Here is a 26687-nt window from a genome sequence, read left to right as displayed (position 1 = left end):
TTCTCAGGAGAGTTCTGCACATCTCTTACTTGCTTCTAAATCTTGACCTAGGAACTGTCATCATTAGCAATCACAAACACTTGTACAATACCTCTCTGAAAGGTCCATCTGCCTTTTTTCTTCTCTCTGCTGACTTCTGTGGGGCAAAGTGCTGTTTACCATGGCCATAAATTCCTTTGGCAGATCAGCAACTCCTAAACTATGTAAAAGCATTCTGTAGAGGACCCCTTCTGTGTTATTATCTTGATACTTCTGATATAGCCTGAAGAAAACACATAGATTTAAAATACTGACATGCTTGCCTGGAAAAAAAATCTGTAATGCGTATAATAGATACCAGTGTGTGAGTGAGGGTCAGGTCCCAAAAACACTTAATCTGCCTCTGTCACTTAAAATATTTATATCCCACCTTTCCTAATGGCTCCAGGCAGCTTATAAGCCATAGTTAAAATACTACAATTTAAAACCAGCAGATTAAACGCCCCACCCAAAAAAATGTCCACAGTCTATACCCCATTAAAAGCCCTGGCGAATAAAATGGCTTTGCAGCACCTCCTGAAGTTTTCCAATGGAAGTGCTCCCCTCACCTCCTCAGGAAGGCTATTTCCCAAAGCAGGAGCTACAATGGAAAAGACACAGGCTCTAGTTGTTGTCAGGTGGGCCACTTTAAGTGGGGAAACAATCAGTAGGTGGCAGACTGAAGACTGTTAAGTGACACACGGAAACATAAGGAAAGAGATGGTCCTTTAGATATGTAGGTCCCAGGCCATGAAGAGCTTTAAATCAAATGACTATGTGAACAACTGATGTCAGCACTGATATCAACTACTACAACACTCTGAATAAAATTTAAATAAGCTGTATTCTGGGGTTTATTCACACCCTAAGTCAAATTCCAATGTACGTTGGGGTTGAAAAATGCCCAACCCAAAATAAAAATCTGTTTGTGGTGGCAGAAGTATTGGCCATTAACGCATGGCAAGATTCACAATTTTTTATCTTTCTCCTGTGGCGCACCTCTCGATCACGCACTCAAAAAATTGAAAGCATGGTCAGGAAGGCTCGCCTCCCCCCTACTGAGGTTGCCAAGTGGAGGGGGGGAGAGACAGGTGCTCCCAGGCAGAGGGTGGGGGAAGCCGGTGGAGGGTGGGGGCAGCTGCTCGCCTCCCTCCCCGCGGAGAAGAGCAGAAGCCGGCAAAGGGTGGAGGCGGTGGGGGCTGGTGAAGCTGCCGCCTGCCTTCTACCCCCAGCCGGAGTAGAGGAGAAGTCGGCGGAAGGAGGGGGTGGGGGGTGCTGGTGAAGCCACCGCCGCCCGCCTCCCCCCCGGCCGGAGAAGAGCAGGAGACGGTGGGGGAAAGGAGTCACCGCCGCTCTGCACTCCCCTTCCCCGGGTCAAAGTGAGAGGAAGCCGAAGGCAAATGGAGGCTGTGGCGGCTCCTTTCCCCGGGCGCCACAACCTGCACTTGCTGCCGGCTTCCCCTCACCTCTACCCGGAGAAAAGAGGGAGAAAAGAGGGAGAAAAGAGGGAGAAAGTAGCCATGCGTTAATGGCCATTGTGTTTTACAATAACCAAACACCTGGAGCCTGAAAACACACTTTCACACGAGGCAAAATGTTTCTGTAGTCTCCCAACCCTTCCTGCATCATGAATAACTCACACCAGTTCAGTTTCTTTATAAATCTATAATTTTTATTTTCAATCTAAAACAACAAAAGCTATGTTTGGAACGTAAAATATTAGCAAACTAACATAAACCTTCATACATTTTCAAAGAATAATCAATCTGTGCCCAGGAATCAGAGGAGGGCTGACTTACTGAGCTGAAGGCAGCAGCTGCTCCAAAGCAGGATGAGGTGCTGCCTATAGCTCCAGAGCTTGACTCTTGGAAAGTGCCTCCAACCTTAGTTATCAGTAGAGGAAGTTTGACATGCTGGAACTCGGTGCTGTTTTTTGGCCCTCTGGAGCAATTGGTTGGCTGCTGTGTGAAATGGTATGCTGGACAAGATGGGCCAGCGGGGTTCTTCTTGTGTTCTTAAGAATTAGCAGAGGGCATTATGCATCCCCCAGCAGTCCTGCCATCCACACCAGCCATATGGTATATTACTCCAAAGGCCCCCAGATCAATTTCCACATTGGGAGCATTCTGAGGCAGGCCAGCTAGATGTCTGAGCACAGCTGAAGATTTGCCAATTGGCTTTCCCACATGTCCATCATCTTGATTGGCAAGCCCTCACACACCATCCATTACCTGTGCCCATACAACACAGCTCATCAGATACCAGCAGTGATGGGTGGACTGTGTGACCTGGAGTCTCTTCTCCTTTTCAGGATCACAGAATCATAGAGTTGGAAGGGACCACCAGGGTCATCTAGTCCAACCCCCTGCACAATGCAGGAATTTCACAACTACCTCCCCCACACACACCCAGTGACCCCTACTCCATGCCCAGAAGATGGCCAAGATGCCCGCCCTCTCATGCCTATGAACCTCTTGAATCAACCCCTCAGCCTCCTGGTGAAGACAGCTAAGGTAACAAATGAACAGGGCCCATGAAAGGGACAATGGTGAAAACCTGACAACTGTCTGAGCAGCTTTTGATAGCTCAAGAGCTGGACAACGATGATACAGTTGGCAACTCCATGCAAGAGCAGCGAATTCCATGTGGCTTGCTGCAGCTGTTGGTTATGCAGACTGGCTTGGCACAAAGTTCGTACAGCACTGAGAATGGGGTCTTCTCGGGCCTCTCCACCTGTCAGATGGCTGCCTGCACAGAAACCAAAGAAAGTAAAGAGCAGTAATGAGGATTTTCTGACCAACATTAAAGAGAAATTGTCCATCAGCGTTCCGCATATGGCTCTGTGAGTCCCCCCTCCACCTTCGAAGGGGTCTAAACAGGGAGGGCTGCTCCTGTTGGGGGGCACAGCATAGCCACAGAGCCAACACTCACCCATTGTTTGTGGTGAGTTGTAGTGAAACCGTCTCTGCTTTGTAGGGCTCTGATCCTGCAAAGCAATAGGCAGGGGCCATCTCAGTGATTCTAGGGTCTCGTAGTCACCTCACACTGTAGTGCTTCCTGTGTCCCCCACCTGCAGGAAAGGCAGTGATACCCCCTCTGGTATTTGTACTGACAGCATGGAACTGGCGTGCAAGCATACCTCCTCCCCTGCTCCTGCCTTTCAACACCATACACCCTTCATGTAAGCAACTGTTATGGGAGTCAGGATTGTTGGGGCAATACACAGAATAGGTTCAGGATGGTTTTAGTAGTAATCGGTGGGGGCTTCGATTCTCCCTCCCTTGCTTACCTATGTCGGATGCACTGTCCTTGCTCCTCCTCTCGCTGTCTTGTGTTCTGAGATGGGTTACCTGTAAGGGTTCTTTGCAGAACAGTGTTAGACAAATGCAACAACAGTGCTTGTTCCCCCTTGGCTGTTTGCGCTAAGTGCCCCCTCGGTGGTGTCAAGTACCCTTCAAGTGAATTTCCCACTATCCCAACATTTCTCCAAACATGCCCGTGTAGTAGTTATTATTATTTTTTAATTTTAGTTAATTTCTTTCCACTTTTTTCTCCAGTGGGGGCCCAAAGCAGCTTCCATCATTCTCTTCTCCGCCATGTTATTTAGTCATCGTAAGCTCTTTTGAGATGCAGTTAGGCTTGGGCGGTAAGACTACTGCATTCAAATTAAAAGGGAATTCATAAAGTGATATGATACATCCTTTTGTCAGCACTGTTGAAAACCTCCTTATTAATGCAGTGTTCCCTATCTTGGAACGGGCATCCCTTATCAGATCAGGGTTTTGCGAATCAACACTGCCATCCACTGTTCCTCAAAATAATCTTGATTATCTTGACAAAGATGAAGCATGCAAATTAAGAGGGATCATGGGTTTTTGATGAGTAAATATTGTATGTGTTTTATTTCTGTGTTTTAATGTGGGGTTTTATACAGCGAGGGGAAAAAGTATTTGATCCCCTGCTGAATTTGCCCGTTTGCCCTCTGACGAAGAAATGACCAGTCCATAATTTTAATGGTAGGTCTATTGTAGCTGTGAGAGAATAACAAAAGGAAAAACCCCAGAAACCCAGAAGACAAAAGTCAGAGATTGATGTGCATTATAATGAGTGAAATAAGTATATGATCCCTTTGCAAAAGATGACTTAGTAGTTGGTGGCAAAACCCTTGTTGGCAATTACAGAGGTCAGACGTTTCTTGTAGGTGTCCACCAGGTTTGCACACATCTCAGGAGGTATTTTGTCCCACTCCTCTTTGCAGATACTCTCCAAGTCAGTAAGATTTCGAGGCTGATGTGTAGCTACTTGAACCTTCAGCTCCCTCCATAGATTTTCGATGGGATTAAGGTCTGGAGACTGGCTAGGCCACCCCAGGACCTTAATGTGCTTCTTCTTGAGCCACTCCTTTGTTGCCTTGGCCGTGTGTTTTGGGTCATTGTCATGCTGGAATACCCATCCTCGACCCATTTTCAATGCCCTGGCTGAGGGAAGGAGGTGCTCACCCAAGATTTGACGATACATGGTCCCATCCATCGTCCCTTCAATGCAGTGAAGGTGTCCTGTCCCTTTAGCAGAAAAACACCCCCAAAGCATAATATGTCCCCCTCCATGTTTGACGGTGGGGATGGTGTTCTTGGGGTCGTAGGCAGCATTCCTCCTCCTCCAAACACAGCGAGTTGAGTTGATGCCAAAGAGCTCGATTTTGATCTCATCTGACCACAACACTTTCACCCAGTTCTCCTCTGGGTCATTCAGATGTGCATTGGCAAACTGCAGACGGGCCTGTACATGTGCTGTCTTGAGCAAGGGGACCTTGCGGGCTCTGCAAGATCTCAGTCCTTCACGGCGTAGTGTGTTACCAACTGTTTTCATGGTGACTATGGTCCCAGCTGCCCTGAGATCATTGACAAGTTCCCCCCGTGTAGTTCTGGGCTGCTTCATCACCGTTCTCATGATCATTGCAACTCCACGAGATGAGATCTTGCATGGAGCCCCAGACCAAGGGAGGTTGACAGGGTTAGGGTTGTCACCTTCTCACCAAGCTGCTTGGCAATAGTCTTGTAGCCCAGTCCAGCCCTGTGCAGGTCTACAATCTTGTCCCTGACATCCTTGGACAGCTCTTTGGTCTTGGTCATGGTAGCTAGTTTGGAATCTGATGGATTGATTGCTTCTGTCGACAGCAGAACCCTAACCCTAACCCTAATCTGGCTGGCTGATAGGGGATCAAATACTTATCTCACTCATTATAACGCACATCAATCTCTGACTTTTGTCTTTTGGGTTTCTGGGGTTTTTTCTGTTGTTATTCTGTCTCTCACAGCTACAATAAACCTACCATTAAAATTATGGACTGGTCATTTCTTCATCAGAGGGCAAACGGGCAAATTTAGCAAGGGATCAAATACTTTTTTCCCTCACTGTATGCATGTTGCTGTGGTTTTTAAAAAAGCAGGCCATTAAGAGTAAGAAAGAGGGGACCTGGATGGGTGATTGAAGTGTGCTATGACTGGATGGTAGCTGTAGCCTAGGTGATGGAGTTGACTGGTTTTTGTAGAGAGTGTTTGTTCAGCCTGTGTGTGAAAGGAGAGATTGAGTGAGGTGCTGTAGAGTATGAGAGAAATCTGTGTTGTTATTAGCCTAAGTGGGAAGTTAGGAAATTAAGCTTTGTGGACGTTATTAGCCAAAGTGGCAAGTGAGAAAATAAGCCTTTGGGGCTAGGTCTATTTGAGGAACTTTAGAGAAAGAAGAACTGTACCTATCTGAAACCATTAAGCTTATGAACTTTACTGAAAGCGTAATACTGTTACACTTCTAAATAAACATTATGTTAAAGAGAAAACAACTGTTTAGTAGTAAAAGATCCCCTTTTACCTCAGAGCCACCCCAACACGCTGACTGTTCTGTCATTCTGCCAGATATAACTAAGCCATCCTGTTCTTTGGATTCAGATAAGAAGCTGAAGGTGAGGGCTTTTGGTGGTAGTGAAAATAAGCAGGAAGGCAAGGAAACAGCATGACAAGTATCACCTCAGAACACTACAAAGAGGTGCCTTTACAGGAATTACATATAGGAAGTCTCACAGACAACAGCAAAAACATTACAGGGATGGTTCTTGTAGGTTATCCGGGCTGTGTGACAGTGGTCTTGGTATTTTCTTTCCTGACGTTTCGCCAGCAGCTGTGGCAGGCATCTTCAGAGGAGTAACACTGAAGGACAGTGTCTCTCAGTGATGAACCACACATCTGAATGTGACCCATATTGTCCTCCTTTTATCCTGCTTTTGCCTATGCTCCTTCCCTGTATGTGTAAACATTTCCTCCTATTTCAGTGTCTAGAGATCTCAAGCCCTAGGCCTGAACTCACAGAAGAGCACACAAAACTGCCTTATACAGAATCAGACTCTTGGTCCATTAAGGTCAGTACTATCTGCCCAGATTGGGAGCAGCTCTGAAGGATCTCAACTGGAGATCTTTCACGTCACCTGATAACTAGAGATGGCAGGGATAGCGAGATACAAAATTTAGATCCCATTGTTTTAACGGGCTTTAACTAATATCTGTTTAACTAATGTCTGTTAAGCTTGCAAAGTGTTTTATAGGACAAAAGCCATGGAGCATGTAAAAGCTGAAGTTGGGAATGTGCTTTTCTATGCAGCTGATGGCATAAGCTGGCTGCATTGCTTGACTTCCTCCTGGAGGAACAGAAACATTTGCCATTAGTAAAGGACAATACCAGCAACTTGGGAGGAGCAACTTGAATATAGTTGTTACATCATCCTGTGCAATCATGTAATCTGGGCAATTTAAATATATCCAGTCTGTCCAAGTGCGGGCAAGATCTAAGTGACTGTGTTGTAGGCACGCCTAAAAGGCTATATATTTATGCAACATCTGCAAATTAAACACTAATTTTTATGTTAGTAGCTGGCCAGCAGAAGCCATGCTTTAGTTCCATAGCTAGCTAGCAGCTACAAAACGAAGGTGAGCCGTAAGAGGGCAAGCTGCCAAAGGCTTCCGTTGTAATATCAACATCCAGATAAGAAAAAGTTTGTTCCTTTTAAAGCTTGGAACGTTGCCTAAGGTTGGGGGGTAATTGAGATGCCTTGTATGAGCGGTTTTACCTTGATTCCCATAGTCTGAACCTGTCTCATTATACCTTATATGGGATGACATTGAAGATTTGATTATTATCATATCAGTAAGACCTTGCATCTGGTAAAAAACAGCAAGAAGCAGGTGAAAGACATTAATTAAAGATTAATACTTTGTATGATCTGAACCTTGAGGGAGAGGTGGAATACATTATGGTTGGTACCTTATGGGTTCTGTACCTTATATGGTCTGATGGAAGTTACCATTGTTATGAGAAAGTAAGAAAGCTCCTTGACAAAGCCATATCTGGGACATCTTAGATTAATTTTCCCACGAAAAAGAGTATAAAAGGAACCTGAACTTATTTAGAATTTGGAGGTCTAGTCGAGACCTTCCAGGCAGTGGTGGTAATGTATAAAAATGTATAAGTAATGATCTGTCTATTCTATGCAATTTTCTGTAATAGTCTGTTGTGTGACTCTGCCTAAAAATTTATGTTATTTCTCTGTACATGCGTTTGAACCTGCCTTTAATATCTTGCACTATGCAATAAAAAGAATCTCTAAGATTCAAACGGTTGTCTCTTTATCCTAGGGACTATTCCTACCAAAGAACCGTACTGCCAATCAGTACACATCTTATAGATCTAGCCTCAAATAGCGATAACAGAGCCAGTACAACTGAGAGAATGTGTGAGTGTATAAGTGTGGACTCAAGGCCAAGGCCAGCAGAGAACCTGGGATATGGAGTAAGAGGAGAAGACCACCAGCTGGAGAGTCCCTGGATTACTTCTGCCCCAGTGACTGCAGGGTGCTGGCATCAGCTCCCTATTGTGGAGAAAAAGGAGAACTAACTGAGCCATGAGCAAAGATGCATGTCCATACATGGCAAGACTCCCTAATGAAAGACTAAGGCAGAGAGAAAGAGGCGGCGGGGCGGGGGGACGGGACGGATGGACTCTGAAGACTCCTGGAGTAGATTAGAAAACATCCCTTGAAGATCTTCTCTGCTGACCAGTCAACACTGATACTTCAGGCTTGGCCAGGGCTTTTGGATTTTATCAGAAATCTCCTTTGACAGATTTCTCCTGACTGTTCAGCATCAAGAACTGCCTTGGCCAGCCACTGAGTGAGTATGTGAGTAAAAACTACTGCATTTACTGAAGCAGACTGGAGTCCTGTCTCTTCCTTGGTACACTTGAGGCTCAGAAACAAAACCACCCTAAAATTAACAAGTGAGGCAGACAAAAACTGATCACTTCTTCCTGTCTCCAGACCCTTCTAGGATTTAACAGGATTGAACTTTGGACCTTCCGCATAAAAACCATATACTCTACCACTGAGCCATGACTCCCCATCCCCGCAAAGTACATAGAATACAGTCTGGAGAACCCACAATACAGATAAGACCACCTACAGATGGCAAAAAATCACAAGCTCAAGAGCAGAAGCACGGGGCAGTGTTAGCCAAGGGGGTGGGGGATCATGCGCTAGAAGTAACATGTAAGTTTTACATTGTCCACTAGAGCACAATAATGTCAGTGCAATCAGAGATTCTGTCTGCTGTACACACACGTCTCCATAATTAAAACTATTAAAATGCTATGATATATAACACAATAACCACTACACTTGTTGTGCCTAGGGTAGAATTCAGTGTATTGGGGTTAGCTGCCATCAATAATGATACCCAGCTCTATGTATCCTTATCCAAATCCCTGTTAATGCAGTAGAGGTCCTGAATTGCTGCCTGGCAATTCAGACTGAGGCAATGATGGTTGGGAGGGCAGAGATCTGGAAGGACATAGTGCTCCCCACATTTCATGGGGTTCAGCTGACCCTCGCTGACTCAGCATATCCTGAAATATGGCCCCCTGGATCCAGGCCACAGTAACATCGAGACTAGACTGCTGCAATGCACTGTACGTTGGTCTCCTGTCAAAACCAATTTGGAAACTCCAACCAGCACAGAATGCTGTGACTCGGCTATTATCTGGAGCTAGATGAAGCATGCATATTACTCCTGTCCTGCACTGGCTACCCATCAGTTACTGGGCTCAATTTAAAGTATTAGCAGTCATATACTAAACCCTTCATGGCTCTGGACCGTCATACCTTTCCCTTTATGCTCTGCCACGGTAGCTTTGCTCATCGGAGCAGGGCCTTCTGCAGGTGCCAACCTGCAAATGGGCAAAATCAACAACTGCCCACACATGTGCCTTCTCCGTTGTGCCCCCCCCCCACTTTATGGAATGGTGTGTCTGAGGAGGTCAGGAAGGTTACCACTATCCTGACTTTTCACAAAGTACGCAAAACTGCATTATTCAAGAGGGCTTTTCTATGCAGGCAATAGAGTCGTAATGTACTTAATGTTTCATAAAGTTACTTGGATAAATTATTAGGGACCATGTTCTATATTACTATGTATAGCTTGCTGAAACTAGGATCCTACTATGTAACTTTGCGTATTTAATGTGTCAGGTGAACACTTATGCTTTGCTTCAGTTCTGTCTTTAGACTTATGGTTGATTCTACAACCCTAATTCCTATTGCCCCATTCACTAAATATCCCATCCTTTTGATTGTATCGACTCACTCTGTATCATCTGCCTTGAGTCCAAGTGAGAAAGGCGGGCTACAAATAATTAACATTATAGTTTCTTTAACTAATTAATTAACTAATAAAAGGAGGGTAGCTTTTGTACTGTAATTAAACTGATAAAAAACCATCTGTTTATGATAAGCTTTCGGATAAAGACAGTCAGAGAATGAAATATAGAAAAAAGTAAATACATTGGAAGGGACTGGTATCTGTAACTTACGCAATAAAATGGTCATCGGTTAATGAGGGACAGTAGACCTGAAGAACTTTTCGGAAATTATTTCTACTAATAACACCTGTACTTCGAGGGTCACATGCTTGCAAAGCTTTGTCAAATTCATTCCAGTATCCCTTGATTTGCTCGGTTAGAACATCTTCTGCCTAATATACAAGAATTTTGACAAGGGAATTAAATAATTTACAATGAATTGGAGCATTTTATTTAGCAAAATTATACATTTTAGTAAAGAAAGAATCTTACTTTTTAAAAAGTTACTTACAATATTCCAGGCTTCCAGGGCAGCATATGGCTTTTTCGCCTTCGTTGAACTGTTAATCCATTTGGAATCTCCCTGTTTAAATAATATGAATTAAAATGTTTCCACTGTACTGTTTCCTAAGTGTGGTAGAAGGTCAAAGGCAACAGATATGGGGATTTTTTAAAAAAAGTCAAAGCAATCTCTTTTTACATCTTCCACAAGGTGCAGAGATTTAGAAAAGGCCATGGATAATATAATAAAGCTATTATATTTATAAAACCATAAAGGAAAAAATCAAGATTCTGGCAAATTCTAGAAATAGCGGAGGAAGGAGTGTTTGTAGGATTTTCATTTCACATCTGGGATGAAAAAACTCAATGTCCAAAATGGGACAGAATACGTGCAGAAAGGGCTTAGGGAGGATTTAGATTTTCCCAGAAACTTCTAGGGATAGATGCCAGATGATGGTATATGACCCAAGTCTTTTGTTAGTGGTACTGCAGTTGAAAGGGTGTAGACAAGTACCACTAATAAACCCCGTGTCCTGTCTCCAAATGCCCTAAGCAGCACTGAAATCTTCTAAATAAATAATAAAGAAATACTTTGCCCCAGTACTTTGTTCTAGATCTTATGTAGATACATATAAACACTTACTATTACATCCTTATCTTCAAACAGGTTTAAAAATTTATTGTAGCTAATCTGCCCAGTGTCCTCTGGATCAATGATTTTCATTAGTTCATCAAAGTCATCATCAGTTATTTGGAACATGATACAATTTAAAATCCGACGGAGTTCATTTTTTGTGATCTTTCCATCTTGATTCTAAAAAGACACACACAAGAAGGTAAAAGAACATTAAAGATCATCAGTTATTATTTTATATCATGAAGATTTTATTTCAAGATTTTTAAAGATTATAAATTCATAATTGTGTAATCATTGGTTTCAATTATTAATAAAATGAAAAGGTTATAAATCCCTTCAAAGAATTCATAAACAAATGAAATGTGATTTCACTTTTTCCTCACTATAACTATAGGTTATTCTATCTATCTATCTATCTATCTATCTATCTATCTATCTATCTATCTATCTATCTATCCATCCATCTCTCCCTCCCTCCCTCCCTCCCTCCCTCCCTCCCTCCCTCGCTGGAGCCAGGTTCAGGGAGGATAACAACACTTAAAAGCATACTACAGTCAGTTATGCATCTTCACGAAATAATAAATCGATGATAAAAACCTCATTAAAACAATAAAAGCTAAATAATAAAAAATAGATGGCTCTCCAAAGGGAGTAGTCACTGTTGAAAAATATTGAAAAATATTGACAGATATTGCAGCCAGGCATCCCCATAGTATTAGACCCAGATAAAAAAGGGTAAGAGGGAAAGTAGGGAGGACAGCATTGGCTGTCCTCAGTTGTAGGCCTGGTGGAACAGCTCTATTTTGCAAGCTCTGAAGAACTCTTTAAAGTCTGCAGGGCTCTGATGAGGGAGTTCCATGTACTCCAATGTCCTCGTTGCCAAGTTGCTTAATTTTCTTCTTGAAGAGCACACTTTGTATTTTTTTTAACCTGCAATTATCAGTGTCATTTATGTGCTCTTGAACAGTGCAGCTGCTTCTCAGGATTTCCCAAGGCAAATCATTAGTGGAACCACTAGACTAAGTGGTGGCTGAGAGGCAACAATACAGAGATGGCATCATAAATGGCACACTGTGCAGATGTAAATTTGACTGATGCACCCTGGGTAAATATGCTACTAATAAGTTAATGTTTAATAAGTGATGAATTATAGTACTTACTTAAATTAACTATTTACCCAAAGACTCTCGACTGATCTACCATGCTCAGATTCATATACTTCTTCACAAGTGTACACATCTTTGACATACAATGCTACTCCTACCCCTTCCTTATCTGTCTATCCCTTCTAAACAAGTTGTACCCCTCAATCTTAACATTCCAATCGTGAGTGATATCCCACCAAGTTTCAGTAATGCCAATTAGGTAAAAATCCCCTTCTTGTATTAGGGCTTCAAGTTCTTCCTGCTTGTTTCCCATACTCTGCGCATTAGTGTACAGACATCAGAATCCATGGTTTATGTGCCTCGAGGTTCTTGTTTCTGAACTTTCGTTTCGTTTATGTTTCCTCACATACATGGCACTCCCTGCAAATCTTTATTGTTCTCATCTCCAGTTATTGTCATCATGCTAGGCTTTAAGTTCTTGTCTCGCTCCCCCATAGGATTTAGTTTAAAGCCCTCCTTATCAGGTTGGTAAGGCCCTCACCAAAAACATTTTTTCCTACCCTCATGAGGTGCAAACCATCTTTCAATAGAAGAGCTTCATCTCAAAAGTGTAAGCCATGGTCCAAAAATCCAAACCTTTTTTGACAACACCATCTATGCAGCCAGTCATTAATTTGTAGTATTCTTCTTTCTCTTACTAAGTCACGACCTTCAACTGTAAGAACTGACGAAAAAACAACCTGCACCCCAAGGTCCTTCACCTTCTTACCCAGAGCTGTATAGTCTCTTTTAATATGTTCTGGGCTGTGTTGGGCAATATCATTTGTTTCCACATGAATGAGCAAGAAAAGGTAATAATCTGTGGGCTTGATGAGTCTTCCTACCCTTTCTGTCTCATCCTGAAAGAGTGCACCTGATAGGCAGAAGACCTCTCAAGACAACAAGTTTGGTTGGCACACTTTAGACTCTACCCCTCTCAGTAGGGAATCCCTAATTACCACAACACGACACTTCCTAAATTGGGGAGCGGAAGATCGAGTCCTCTCATGCGCAGGAGCCTGAGAAATTTATTTCAAGCTTTTTTTGGGGGGTAGCCTTTGTTCCAGTGGTCCAGAATCAGTATGTATGGGGAGATCCTGGAACTGATTGCTGAGCAACATAGGATCAGAATGACTCCCGATTTTCCAGCTCCTGTGGGGCACATTCTTCCATGCACCGTCCTCCTGTGTTGCTTGCGCCTCCATTTGTGGAGATTCCTTACTCTCCTCCTCTTGTTGCCCCCTAAAGAGTGCTTCATGTGTTGTCCATGAACTCTTCACCTTCCTTTATAAAATGGAGTGTGGACAAGCGTGCCTCAAGTCCCTGTATCTTCTCCTCCAGCAGGGCTACCCACTTACACTTGCTGCATGTCTAATTATTGTTACCCTCAGGTAAGAATACAAACATGCCACAGACCTTGCATGTTACTGTCTCAGCTCCCTCACTAGTCACACTGCTGTGATCCATTGCTAGGTATAAAATGTGGAAACTTGTATATCCTTATGGTCCTCCATCACGTTTCTGGCTACGGGCTTACACTTTTGCAGGTTATTTTACCTTACTGAGCAACTTGAGTGCAGTTAAGATCATGAACAGAAAATTAATAGTTATGAAAGCTCTCTAAAGTTCTACCAATTTAACAAAATATTTCAGGAAACCAAAAACAAGGTTAAGTAATGGCCATAAAGAATTTTTCTCACTCTGTCAAGCATAAGGAAGGCTTTCTTCAGTAATACATATGCATCGTGGATATGTCCGTGCAGCTTTAGGAGGATACGGTCACTTGCAAAAGCTTCATCTAACTCTCTTCTTCTGTAAGGAGAAAACATTGACTGAGATGTCTAATGCCTACGCAACACAATCAATAACTATAAACCTTCAAGGAATGCAGAGTTTCCCACGGATTCTGCCTCCTTATCCCTGATATCTAGGGTCTGCTAGGTTCTACCTCCTGACCTGAGAGGTTCCATCACCTGACCCTTGACCTGCCAGGCTCCTGTGGTGGGAGTGAATCTGTAGCTGAAATAGTCTTTAGGCATTGCTCTCTGTTTTTTGGTCCCATTTGTTCTACGAGGATATCGTCTAAGGGATTCCCCAAATAATTTTCACCTTAAGAAGGTGGGTATTGCCAGATTGATCTTAGAAGAATCCACTGTCCAGTCCTTTATTCACAGGCTGAAACATGCTAAGAGAGAGCAGGCCATAGTCCATGATACAAACCTTAATCCAAGTTGGCATCTGAAAGCTGTTGCTTTTTCCACTCCCTGAATATATTCTTCTACTTCTCTAGTTAACCCTAAAGATGGGAAACTGCACAACAATGTTGTACAAAAGCCCAAAAGGAAATTGCTACAGTTGGGGGCTGGGGGTGGAACAAGAGCTCTGTGTGAGAGAGTTACAAGTATTTTCAGCAAATTGACACAATTTAAGCAGATACGCCTGAACCCTGAAACCAGAAGAGTTCTTTCAGATATCCCTGAGCCAAAATTAAACTTGAATTTTCATTTTGGCTCGTGCTGCCTGCAAAGGAGAGGGAAGCCAATAGAGGTGCTGGCTGCTGCTGTGGCCATTAAAATAATGGGCAGAAGTCCTGGCCTCTCAACTCCAGGGACCAGGTATACTGCCTATTATTTTCAGCCCACCCTAACGCTGATTGGCTGTGCAGTGTCCCTTAAAACTTTAAAGGGCTATTGTTTTCAATGAGAGGTAGACTTGGCCTTCAGAGTTCAGAGGCCAGGTTTTTCCGTTGAAAATAACAGCCATTTAAAGGTCTGGTGTGCTGAGGTTAGCCTGCTGCACAATACTCTCTCTCTCCCCCTCTTCCTGCTGCCTTGAGGGTTGTCTTCAAACACTTTAAAATGTTTTGATTTCATTTTTAAGGGAATAATTTTTGGATGTTGAAATCCCAGAATTCAAAAACTGCCCAAAATGATTTTGAAAAATGATACCACCATCAATAGTAACCCCAAAAATTTGGCAAAATGAAAATTGTGCCTTAAAAATCCCCAAAATGAAATTAATATGAAATTTTTTCATGGATGCACCCTACCTCAAACCTCTTGATTATTATTTTCCAAAGTCTGTTCTGTACTAATGGATATGGAAAGCAGAGATATGAGTCTTAAGAGAAAGTTCAATCTTAAGCAGAGTTTTAAGCAGGTTTTACACCGCTTGAACTGTGGATGATTCAGTTATCAGTGGAATTATATTTCTAAAATCTCTCAACAAATGGTATTAGACGTGATATTTAAGGGGGGGATTGTCAAAGTGTTTTACAGATGAAACTATACACTGAGGATATTTAAAAAGATGCTGAAGAATAGGGATTATTTCTGTGGGCCACATCATTGACAGATCGGAAACACAGAAAACATAAAAAGTAATGCCTGGAAAATATTGCCCTAATTTTCAGTAAGATCTTATTGATCAACCACATTCAGAATAGTAGAGCCTATGTGACCTCATAGAAGTGGTGGGGAGGGCCCCCGAAACCCAGTCTCCCCTGTGTTCTAGGGAACCCTCAGAAAATTATCAGGGAATTATGAATGAGAAGGTCAGTAAAGACAGACAAGCCTCCCAGAAAGACCACTTGATCAATGACCAGCACTACTGTCTTCCTTTGCTGTGAGCATTTGCTGGAGTTTTAGGTACATTCTCTCTTCACACATCATATTTTTAGGCGAACGGCTAAGAACAACTGGCATTAATGGCTGTAGCTTCATTTCAAGTGGCAAACCTGGTTCTCTGCTGTGTAGTGTGTGAAACAGTCCTAGGTGATGGGGTAAAGGCTAAAAATACAGTCCCCTAGGAAGATCATGGCCTAGAAGCTTTGGAATACAATTGGAACCTTTTTCTTACCGCCGGTGTTTTCTTGTAGCAGATGGGTGGTGATATTCAAATATAATGGGGTCTTGAAACTTATCTAAAAATCTCTCCCAAGCCATACTTTTCGACACTTTTATTCCAAATCTGATCAATAAAAAAATACGTTTGTTTTAAAATATTGTATTTTACAGATAAACCCATACACTGTTGTCAAAACTGAATTTCACCGCCTTGGGGGCCCTTATTTGGTGCAAAGGTAGGATGGAAATGCTTAGAATAAATAAATAAATAAATAAATAAAGCAACTTAGATTTAGGGAGTCTTAAGCAGGTCTGCTCAGAATTAAGTTCCTTTTTATTCAATGGGGCTTACTCCCAGGAAAGCATTCTTAGGACTGCAGTCTTAGTATATAAGCAAGGCCTGCGTCTGTATGTGTGTCAGAATGCAGTGGGAATCAGGAGCACTCCATACCACTTTAGACTGCGGTGGAGGAATTACATATTTTAATATTCACCCATGTAAAAACAAGCTTCCTGCTGTAAGAGCAGCAGAGCAGGGAGCAAGCTGGCCTAGAATGTTTTGGCGTGACAGGCTAGTTATTCACAAGGATTTATCTACAAGAGTTTTCTTTACATGCCCCACCTGCATCCTGAGGTGGTACAGTTGGGGTTGCAAGCTCCAGGTTGGGAAATACGTGGAGATTCTGGGGGTGGAGACTAAGGAGGGCAGGGTTGGGGGAGGGGAGGGACTTCAATGGGGTATAATGCCATAGAGTCCATTTTCCAAAATGGCTATTTTCTCCAAGTGGACTGATCTCTGTCGCCTGGAGATCAGTTATAATAGTGGGAGCTCTCCTGACACTATCTGTAGGTTATTAAGTAAGTGCGTGTTGTATATGAATGCTAGCTAATCTCCTGTTCAAGAATAAATATCTCAACACACAGCCACTTATAATTCTTTTATTATTTTTATGCTTTTCTCATGCCTTCATTTATAAACAGTACCAGTTAGTAATGTTATCATAACATGGTCTACAAATCATAAACAATCTTATACAATAAACAAGACAGAATTGAAATACTGTCCACAAGAAATCTCACACGTCCGTTCCACATCTTCCATCTTTTTGTGGAACGGACGTGTGAGATTTCTTGTGGACAGTATTTCAATTCTGTCTTGTTTATTGTATAAGATTGTTTATGATTTGCAGACCGTGTTATGATAACATTACTAACTAGTACTGTTTATAAATGAAGGCATGAGAAAAGCATAAAAATAACAAAAGAATCATAAGTGGCTGCGTGTTGAGATATTTATTCTTGAACAGGAGATTAGCTACTATCTGTAGGTTGGCAATCCTAGGTACAGTCGACAAAGATCTGCACCAGTTTATTTTACTACACGGAAGTAAACTTCACTCAGTGGAATGGAAGGACAGGGGTAGGATCCACCTTGCTACCTTGTATTATACAGTTTTCAGTGCACTGTTCTCCAATGCTGCCATCCGGTTTTATTCACTTCTGGTTGTGTGTTCTATACTGTTCCTGTTGCATTGTTTGTAATCACATAATCTGCCTTGAATCTCAATGAAACAAACTGAGCCCTAGCTTCCACACAACAAAACATACAAATTGTATCATCAATGCAAACCTGCTGCAGTATGGATATTACGCATCCCAAACTGTGATGACATAAGGAGGCAATTCCAGAATATATTTCCCAAAGAAAAACACCAAAGCTCTTACCTGTTCATCATCTCTTGAAAAACATCAGCTCGTATGGGAAATATAAAAGTGTTAAGGACTGATTTTAAATATTCCAAAGAGACAAATCCAGAGCGACCAACATCAAATGCTCTGAAGGCTTTCACAAGGTCCTGATAGACTGCACACACCTGTAACAAAAAATTAATTGATAATGCTTAGTTCCTAAGAGAGCCAGCCCATTGAGCTGTTTTAGACAATAAGGTTCATAGACTTTCCTCTTCAGCTTGGGAAAACAGGGTGGGAGTAAAGCTCTTCCTCCTCCCATGCTACACCCCGAAGCCAAATTGTGCCTCCGAGCACGTGGTAATGTTCCCTAATGTTACACGATGCCTCGATCCCCTTTTCCTGCTTTTATTTTAATTATGGATGTATTGAATTTTGTATGCTGGCCAATGGCTGTAAATAAAAGTATCTATCTAATGTTACATGTGACTTCACGTCAGGTCAGAGGAACCCTGGCCTGACTCATGTCACACATACACAGTGCAATCCTAAGGGCTGCCTGAGCTGCAGCTGTCAACCGCCAGTGTAACTGTGGCATTGCTAGTCCACTTAGGGTGCCAACCTCCAGGTACTAGCTGGAGATCTCTTGCTCTTACAACCGATCTCCAGCTGATAGAGATTAGTTCCCCTGGAGAAAATGGCCGCTTTGGCAATTGGACTCAATGGCATTGAAGTCCCTCCCCTCCCCAAACCCTGTTCTCCTCAGGCTCCACCCCAAAAACTTCCTGCCGGTGGCAAAGAGGGACGTGGCAACCCTAAGCCCACTCCCTGAAGGGTTTGGTAAGTGCGTGGTCAGCAGGGAAAAGTTCGCAGCTGGATCTTCGAGGCCGCAACCGGGTCAGCATCCTCTGCAACAGTGCCGTAGTGTCCCATCCAGATTGTTGTATTGCTCAGAAGTTCTATTTTTTAAAATGTTTTAAATCATTGTTTTGATAGGTTTTTAAAAACAAATAATTAAGAGAAACAGTTAAAAGATATTTGTTATCTTCTTTTTTTGACACATGTATACATCCCCCTGAGGAAGCTCAATGAGAAATGTGTAGGGGTTATTGGAATAAAATTTGTCATCCTATTACACCATTGTTTTTTCTTTGTATGTGTGACTCAGTCGTAAAATGTATGAAGGCTAGAAAATAGCAGAAAATACATAAGTTGAAATGTTGCAAATGGAAAGGAAAATTGGGGGATCGAACCAAGCTTCACTGTATCAGCATGGCAACAGGCCAGCTTACAGAACTGTATGACATCACCACATCACACAGCAAGGATGGGGACCTGAGGTTCTTTTTGGCTGCGGAAATCTGTTTTCTCAACACATTTGACTAAGTGGGACAAACTTCCTCGCAGTCCCCCTCCATCCAACAGACTTAGAGGGCCAAACTACAAGTGATGGCGGGTACAGTGGTGGCCAACACCATTTTTGAACCAGTTGTTCAAATTGCCACGAGGCCCTGATCCAGAATGTGTGCACAGTAAGGTGGCCCCAGGAGCTCTTGTTTCCCCCTCGGTTCCTTTTCAGGTGCAAAACAGTTTCCTGGGGCTGTTTTGCCACTTAAAGAGGCAGCATGGGGGGTGGACAAAAGCACCTGGGACTGTTGTGCTGCAAACCTGTCCTGGATCAGGGCCTCGCAGCAATTTTTAAAGAACTACAACAAAATTGTGTTGGTGGCCACAGGACGGATCCGTGCCTGCGGTCATTTGTAGTTTGGTTATAACTCTGCTGATTTTCGTCCTAGGTATGGAAGAAAGCAGAGGCATGGCCCTCTAGAAATGTTAAACCTGATCCCGCTCTTGGGTGAGTGCTAAAACAAGGAAGACTGAGGATTTACACAGAGCACACAGATGGGCCCTCTCTACAATGATTCCAACATCATGGAATGGCCTTTCAGAGGAGGCTAGGTGGTCCTCCTTTTTATTTTAATTTAGAAAGGGGTGCAAGTCAAAGATTTTTCGGTGGGCCTTTTTTTAAGAGACCAAGAGCGGAGAGACCTCAGTTTGAATTGAATCCCCATTCTGGCATGGAAGATTGCTGGGTGACCTTGGGCCAGTCACTTACTTTTACACAGGCCCCAGGGATTTTTGTGAGTATAAAATGAAGGAGAGGAGAACAATATAGGCCACTTTGTAAATAAAGTAAATAAACTTTGTAAATAAGTAAAAAAAGAAATTACATTTTGGGTTTTGATAGATTTTCACGTTTAGTATTAGTTTGTGAACCACCTTGAGTCCCTTGATGGAGAAAGTGAGGCATATAGATTTAGATAAATAAACCTACATGACAAATATGTGCTACCATGTCATGGATTTCAGCAAAAAGCCTTGTGCCACTATTTCATGGATTTCTGCAAAAATCATAGCACATATACTTCAGTGGCACACAGCAACAGTTCCCAGTATTGCATGGAAAAAAGCGTAGAGATGCTTACAGACTTTCTGGTCAGCACTTGCTGCTGTAGTTGGCTTGGGATCATTGATCAGAAGCCACATATTAATGGACAGTCTCTAAGTATATGAGACTTTGAGGGAGTGACCCCCCCTGAGGAATTTGATAAAATATGTCTAGCTTACCAGGAAGCTCTTGATAAGAGCTGTGGCATGAGATATTTGATCCTGAAGAAGACAGTACAAATGTTACCCCCACTACAGTGGTAAATGTTTAGTGAAATTATTGTCGAAGAGTCTCTATTCCTAGAAAAGCATAGGACAGCATGCCACAGCAGGAGTAGGTAGAGCCAGTGGGCACTGGATTGATAACCTGGCCCTTGGCATGGCACCAGTAAGCCTGAGAACAGGCTGCTGAAGGGCCCTAATGGGCCTAATGATGACGATTGCGGCAGTCCATAAGGCTGTTAATAATTAATAGTACAGTAGATTTTTATGTTAGATGAACTCATGATGAAATAAAATGTTTTATGTGCATCCTGGCAAAGTATGTATTGGTATACTGTGGAGTATGGCATGTGGTTGTGTTGTCTATGTGACATTGTATGTACTGTAGTTTCAGTTTGGAACATTTAGTGTGAAAAATAAAAAATTATTTAAAAAAACAACCCAAGATTGCTGCAGTCCAATTGCCATGGCTATTGGTACTTGGCTCCCATATGAGGGCAACCAGAATGCTTTACAAGAGATCATGAATGGTCCAGGAGTATGTACAGCCTGCAAAAGGCTATTTAAAACTAGGGTGGGGACAGGATGAGGGGTACTTTTCCTTAGCTTGGCTCAGAAAAACAGGGAGGAAGACAAGATGCTGTTCAGCTGTCTTCCCTTCAGGATCTTATTGCCTATTTAGCATAAGAAGAGGTTGATGGGAGCTTGTGTATCAGCTCCCTTTACAATTACAGCAATATACAGAACTGAGAATTTGATACCCCTATGCTGCCCCCTGATCTCATCACTCTGCTTAGTGGCAGGATTGGATAATGGCTCCAACCGCTCAATCCTATGCACTTATTCAATGGGCTTAGAATGAAGCAATTCTGCAAAGGATTTGCCTACAAGTTTCACTAGTACTACTTGAAACGAAGGAGTACAAGATTGCCGAAAGGCCCCATGCTTCTCCCCTGTTCCCTTCCCTTTTCTTGCCTTTGCCATTGGCATCGCTGAAATTGAATACTCTTCTGCATATCTGGGAGGGGCAATGTAAGAAAGATGTTTCTTAACAATAAGAAATAGTAAACAGTTAATTTTACAAGTCACAAATCAATCATCAAAATGGAAGTGAGTATTAAAGACGCAATTTACCAGCAGTCCCACACACTTGCAATTTGCCTTCTATGTAAGCAAAATGACTGTGATATGTGCATAAATTCTTGTATCTCTCAAAGGGCATACCTTCTCTCTAAAATCCTTTGCAACGCCATCTAGATGGATTTTTGTCAAATTATATCCTGCAGTAGTAGGTGAGTGTAGTTTTGTTCGGCTTTTCTCTTCGTCTGGTGAATAACTTTGGTCCAGCACTGTTAAGGAAAGCTTCAGTTCAGCAAGTCTGCACAGTATTACCAATAACAGTGGTTAGCAGTTATGTAGTCCTCTTGAAACACATTATCAAAGTGACCCATACAAGGATTCTCAGTATTTGGGGGGGGGGGTGTATTCCAGATCCAGATACACATTAGAAAATCCCAGTCAATATTGATATCCTGATCCCGAATATTCCTGGAAATATTTGGGAATATCAGGGGCTGGAGTTTTAAAGTGCCTGACTTGGGGTGTCTGGGGGATTTATTTTTGTTTTGCTTTTTTCAGGTTTCCCAGGCAACAAGAGGGGGACAGCTCTCACAGACAAATGGAAATCAATCATTAGGGGGAGCTTGCTAGAATGCATCTGCTGGAATTCTCTGGTTTGACATTGGTGTTGTTGGGCTTGTGCTGCCACATTGGCCCTGGGTTCTACTTGGCTTCTACGGTTTGACATTGGTTGTGTAGGGCTGGACTCCTTTCCCTTGCCTCATTCTTGTTGGCTTGGATTCTCTGGTTTGATGTTGGATGTGTTTGGGCTTGCTACATTGGTCTGTAGTTCGTCTAAGATTCTCTGGCTTGGCATTAGTTCTGTTGGGCTTGTTGGTTCTGTTTGCATTGGGAGGCTTCTGGCCAGTGGTTGCTTGCTCTTGTGTGTTTTCTTCAGATTTTTTGGAATTGGGGTTGCTGGCTACAGTTTAAAATGCCATTTTTTCAGTATAAAAATAGCTGAGAAATACTGGCAAAGTATTTTCTGGCTATTTTTTCAGCTCAGCTTTCTTGAATGCACACCCCTAGTTGATGCCAAGCTGAAGGGCAAGAATCCAGTCTAGACATGGTGGGCCACACACTCCTAAGCAGTTTGTCCACTTACCAGCTGGAAGTCATCTATACAACAGACTGCACTCTAATGGCATCCTGAGACTGAGATTTATTTACTTACCTCATTTATACCTTGCCTTTCTCCCCAAAAGGACCCAAAGAGGCTAACATCATTCTCCTTTCCTCCACTTTATCCTTACAACAGCCTTGTGTGGTAGATAGGCTGAGAGCAACCTCCACTATAAGGTGGAGCTTCAAACCTAACTCTCCCAGATCCTAGTCAGACTATACAACATGTTATTTATGCTTGGCATAAAACCTAGGCCAGTGGTTTGTAGGAGTGAGAGGTGACAGAAGTTAGGTTTTCTTCTTTACGCTATGGCTATTTTAGTGTAAATTTAAACTCGAACTGGAGAGTGAACCATATTCACACTGACACAAGTCTAGTGAATACTCATGATCGCTCATGGTAACATGGAGTTTAATGGCATAATCTTGAAATCCATGCTATTATGATCAAAGTTCTCTCCCTCTGTCTCTCAACAATACATGTGCAGCAATAATGTTCAAAACATCATTGAAAGTAATTAAATGTTTAATATTTTTCTGGAATGACAAGTTTAGGAAGCTAGGTGCTTTTGGTGAAGATCTTTTCTTTAACAGTGTTTTGCTTCAGTCACTGGACAATCACATGGACATTTCTCATGAGAATTCCCTAATGATCAATAAGGACATGTGACAGCCTTTCTCCCTCCCAATATTACATGTTCTTTTAAATTATGATTTTCCAGTTAGTTTTTCAATTGGCAAGACTGCAACATGGCTCTTTTCTGTAACCTCCTGAGTATCTCTCACATGTTATTTTACATACTTAGTTAATAAAATGGGAGTTAATTGAAAGCACTCATTCTGTGAGGATCCGGCCTATTTAGTTGGGCTATCTTAAAGCACCAATTTTGATCATCATGTTCAGCTCAGGCCTCTCTATCTGTAGGATAAGGGCATGCCGGCACACTGCTCTGAAATTTAATGGAATGGCTGAGAATGTGAACAGGGAACTCCATATTTTAAATACTACCTTTGGAAATAAAAAATAGGAAACCTCAAAATGTACAAAAGAATCAGTTTTTAAAGGTCTATTGCATTTCAAGTCAAGTGGCTTTTGCTCAGCGGCACCTGAACCAGTTTCTCAGAGGAACTGCTGAAATGATTTTAATGTCTACCCCACAAAAATAGTCCTTGTCGTAAACACACTGTGTGGCTCTTAAAATGTTCTCCCACTGCCCCCCCCCCCGATTCCTCATGGATCCTTGGAAGCTAAATTATATTTAGAGAAATGATGGTTTAAGGCTGTGCCAGGCAATCTCCTTATAAAAGCCTACCTGAGTCTTGACGTTCCATGATTCTTTTCTTTTTTTTATCCAAATTTATGCCAAGATACTGCAAAAACTCTTTATAATTCAGTGTATTTGTCCTAGAAATACAGTACCGATTCCACAGTCTAAGAAACAAAATAAAGCAGTTCTAAATCTAATCTATGTAAAGAAAAATCCAGGAATATGACATAAAGTTAGCAAAATATATTTATTTAGTTGTATGATAATTACAAAATGTTTACAATCATTGTTTATGTAGGAAGTAGGTAACACCTTTTTTGGTGGCACAGCCCAGTTGCTTTCTATGGGGGCACTTTCCCCTTTTTCATTTTAAAAGTACTTTTATTTTCCTTGCAGTGGCCAGAAAGCCTCTATGGAGGCAGCTTAACTGCCCCCCCCCTTCAGGAATGGTTTGAATGAGTCCAGGACCTGGTCTCGAACAACAGCCAACTAGATGCTTGTGGAAAGATCACAGGGAGGGCATGAAGACAACCTTCCCCCTGTTACTTGTCTACAGGGTCAGGGAGCCAAACTAGATGGCCCATGGAAACAGCATTTAACAATTTCAGTAGTTTTTTTAAATAAAAAAATTAATTAATTTTCCAAAAAGAAAATCACCGCCCAATTACAACAAACTTTTTAAAAGCAAACATAGAAACAATATAATTTTTTAAAATACAGTTGAATCAGATTATTTACAGAGGGCTGTATTTAACACATTTTCCAATTTATCTTGCAATTACAGATAAGAGAGGAATTCATTTATGGCATTGGTGTTTTTTTAAACAATTCTTTACATATTTTGGACTTAATCCTTTTCCCATAATCTGTGGAAGGACTTAGATAGATGCTGAATACCTTTCTGATTCTTGTATGAAATAAAGTCATGCCACATTTCATAGAAATCTGATATTTTAGCTTTACCTTTGACTACTCTAAGTTGGTGTGTCAATTTTTCTGCCACAGCTATTTGCCACAGTTCAGAATACCAAAAATGTAATGTTAAAAGTTCTGCAGTTTCCCAACATTTTCCTTTTTAAAAAAATGAAAAATGAAAAACAGCCAAGGGAAGCAGCCAGTTTGAATAAAGGAGAAGGGTCATTTAATACTTTCTGTTCAAACAGGTATTCTATTCAATATAGCCCCCCCCCAGGTGATTTTCCAACAGTAGAATAAAAAATATGGGTACCTGTATCTTTTCATCCACAGTGCAAAAAATAGCTGGAGAAAGCAATTCTGAGCCAAAGGAAAACAGCTCAAAGCAAAAAGGTCCCCCTTTCTTCATTCAAGCAGGCACCTTCCTGCAGCTGCCTAAAAATAACTGTAGTCCCCACCCCAACATCTAATTTTGCTCTGGTATTTAGTATTATATTGGTCCTTTGAACATGGAAATTCCAGACAGCTATCATAGCTAATAACCCTACACTGATTGTGTCCCCTGTTTCCTATCCCTTCTCTAATATAAAGTTGGGATTTGCTAACTTTGAGATTTGCTTCTACGTTCTGTACCCTGTTTAACACAGGGGCAGGCAACCTGTATGGCCCAAGCACCCCCCCCCAAAAAAAAAAACAGCCTCTACCTGTGAAGATGCTGGTGTGCTTGCAAGCAAAATGCGAGTGGCAGCAGAAGTTGTACTTCACCAGATATTCTTGGAATAAGCCAAGCTCCAGTGGTGCAGCCAAAATCCCCCCTTGATCATGGCAGGTGACTGTGCAGTTCTGGGAAGTGACAATGGTCGAAAGACATGCCTGTTGCCTTCTCCCACACCACTGACCTCACCAGAGCTGCCAGGGCCTTGGTTGCTTGGGTGGAGATCCGGCACTGGGTGGAAAGCAAATTGGTCTGGTGTGTTGCTTGCCTGTGTGTGTGTGTGTTATGTGCCATCAAGTCGCTTCCGACTCATGGCGACCCTATGAATGAAAGTCCTCCAGAATGTCCTATCTTTGACAGCCTTGTTCAGATCATGCAAATTGAGGGCTGTGGCTTCCTTTATTGAGTCAATCCATCTCTTGTTGGGTCTTCCTCTTTTCCTGCTGCCCTCAACTTTTCCTAGCATGACTGTCTTTTCCAGTGACTCTTGTTGTCTCATGACGTGACCAAAATTAATTGATCTTTCTTCACACCAGGGCTGGAACACCTGTGAGGTATTTAGATACTTTGTTAGTGGAGCCCTTTCTAGAGGCTGACAAAAGTAGAAATAACTTGATCCAAGTAGCCTATTTCACTAAACTGTTGCAGCTTCACCTCCAGGCTATTAATTTTAATATATCCAGTTGAAGGTGAAGAAGACCCTGAATGTGCAAGTCCTTTTCAGGTGGATGTGTTACAGATTCCTGCACAATCAGCAAATCAGCTCTGGAAACCATGTCTGGTGGGGCCAGAATGAGGCTATCAGGACCACTTCCATTCTGTGGGCTATGATCCTTTGCATCACCTTTTGTAGAAGCTGAATCAGAGGAAATGCATACAACAGTTGATTTGGCCAGTCGCAAATCAGGGCATCCTGTTTCCAGTGCATTTGGTTCTGAAGAAGAATTTTGGTACTTGATGATTTTCTGCTGATGCAAAGAGACCTATGCTTGCCATTCTTTGGATACTGATTAGAAGGCTTCAAGATGTAGCATCCATTCTACTTGGTCCAGGTACTGCCTGCTGAGCCAGTCTGCTGTTACATTGGATAATCCTGCCACATGGACTGCTTTGACAGAAATCAGTTCTAGTATGGCACAGATGTCCCCATTTTTCTTTGCGACTATAAAGAAGATGCAAGAGTAGGTGTTGTCTGGAAAGCAATGCCTTGGGACTTGAAGAAAGACTGTGGAGCTCCAGGGTGTACTCCTTGATGATAGTGTCTGTCACCTAGCAATTGCTGATGGATTGTTTCCAAACATCCACAAAATATTGGAGAGATCCACCAATGCCTGTGGAAGTCTCAGGAGATTTCGTATCAGTGGA

At 42.3% G+C, this 26687-nt stretch overlaps 1 protein-coding gene across 1 annotated transcript in view; it reads right to left on the bottom strand.

The window, feature by feature from the left end:
* Positions 1-26687, bottom strand: part of EFCAB6 (EF-hand calcium binding domain 6) — a 98385-nt gene that overhangs the window by 53163 nt on the left and 18535 nt on the right. The window contains exons 6-14 of the mRNA XM_056847244.1: positions 23738-23856; positions 21408-21532; positions 17550-17698; positions 15838-15948; positions 13680-13791; positions 10841-11011; positions 10208-10279; positions 9928-10088; positions 92-262 (exon numbers count right to left, since the gene is read on the bottom strand). Coding sequence (XP_056703222.1) covers positions 92-262; positions 9928-10088; positions 10208-10279; positions 10841-11011; positions 13680-13791; positions 15838-15948; positions 17550-17698; positions 21408-21532; positions 23738-23856 — 1191 coding nt within the window. The remainder of the gene's footprint in view (positions 1-91; positions 263-9927; positions 10089-10207; positions 10280-10840; positions 11012-13679; positions 13792-15837; positions 15949-17549; positions 17699-21407; positions 21533-23737; positions 23857-26687) is intronic.

Source organism: Euleptes europaea, chromosome 3, assembly GCF_029931775.1.
Source record: "Euleptes europaea isolate rEulEur1 chromosome 3, rEulEur1.hap1, whole genome shotgun sequence".
Taxonomy (NCBI): Eukaryota; Metazoa; Chordata; class Lepidosauria; order Squamata; family Sphaerodactylidae; genus Euleptes; species Euleptes europaea.
The sequence above is the reverse complement of the archived record's forward strand: the minus strand, read 5'-3'. Positions and strand labels throughout refer to the sequence as shown.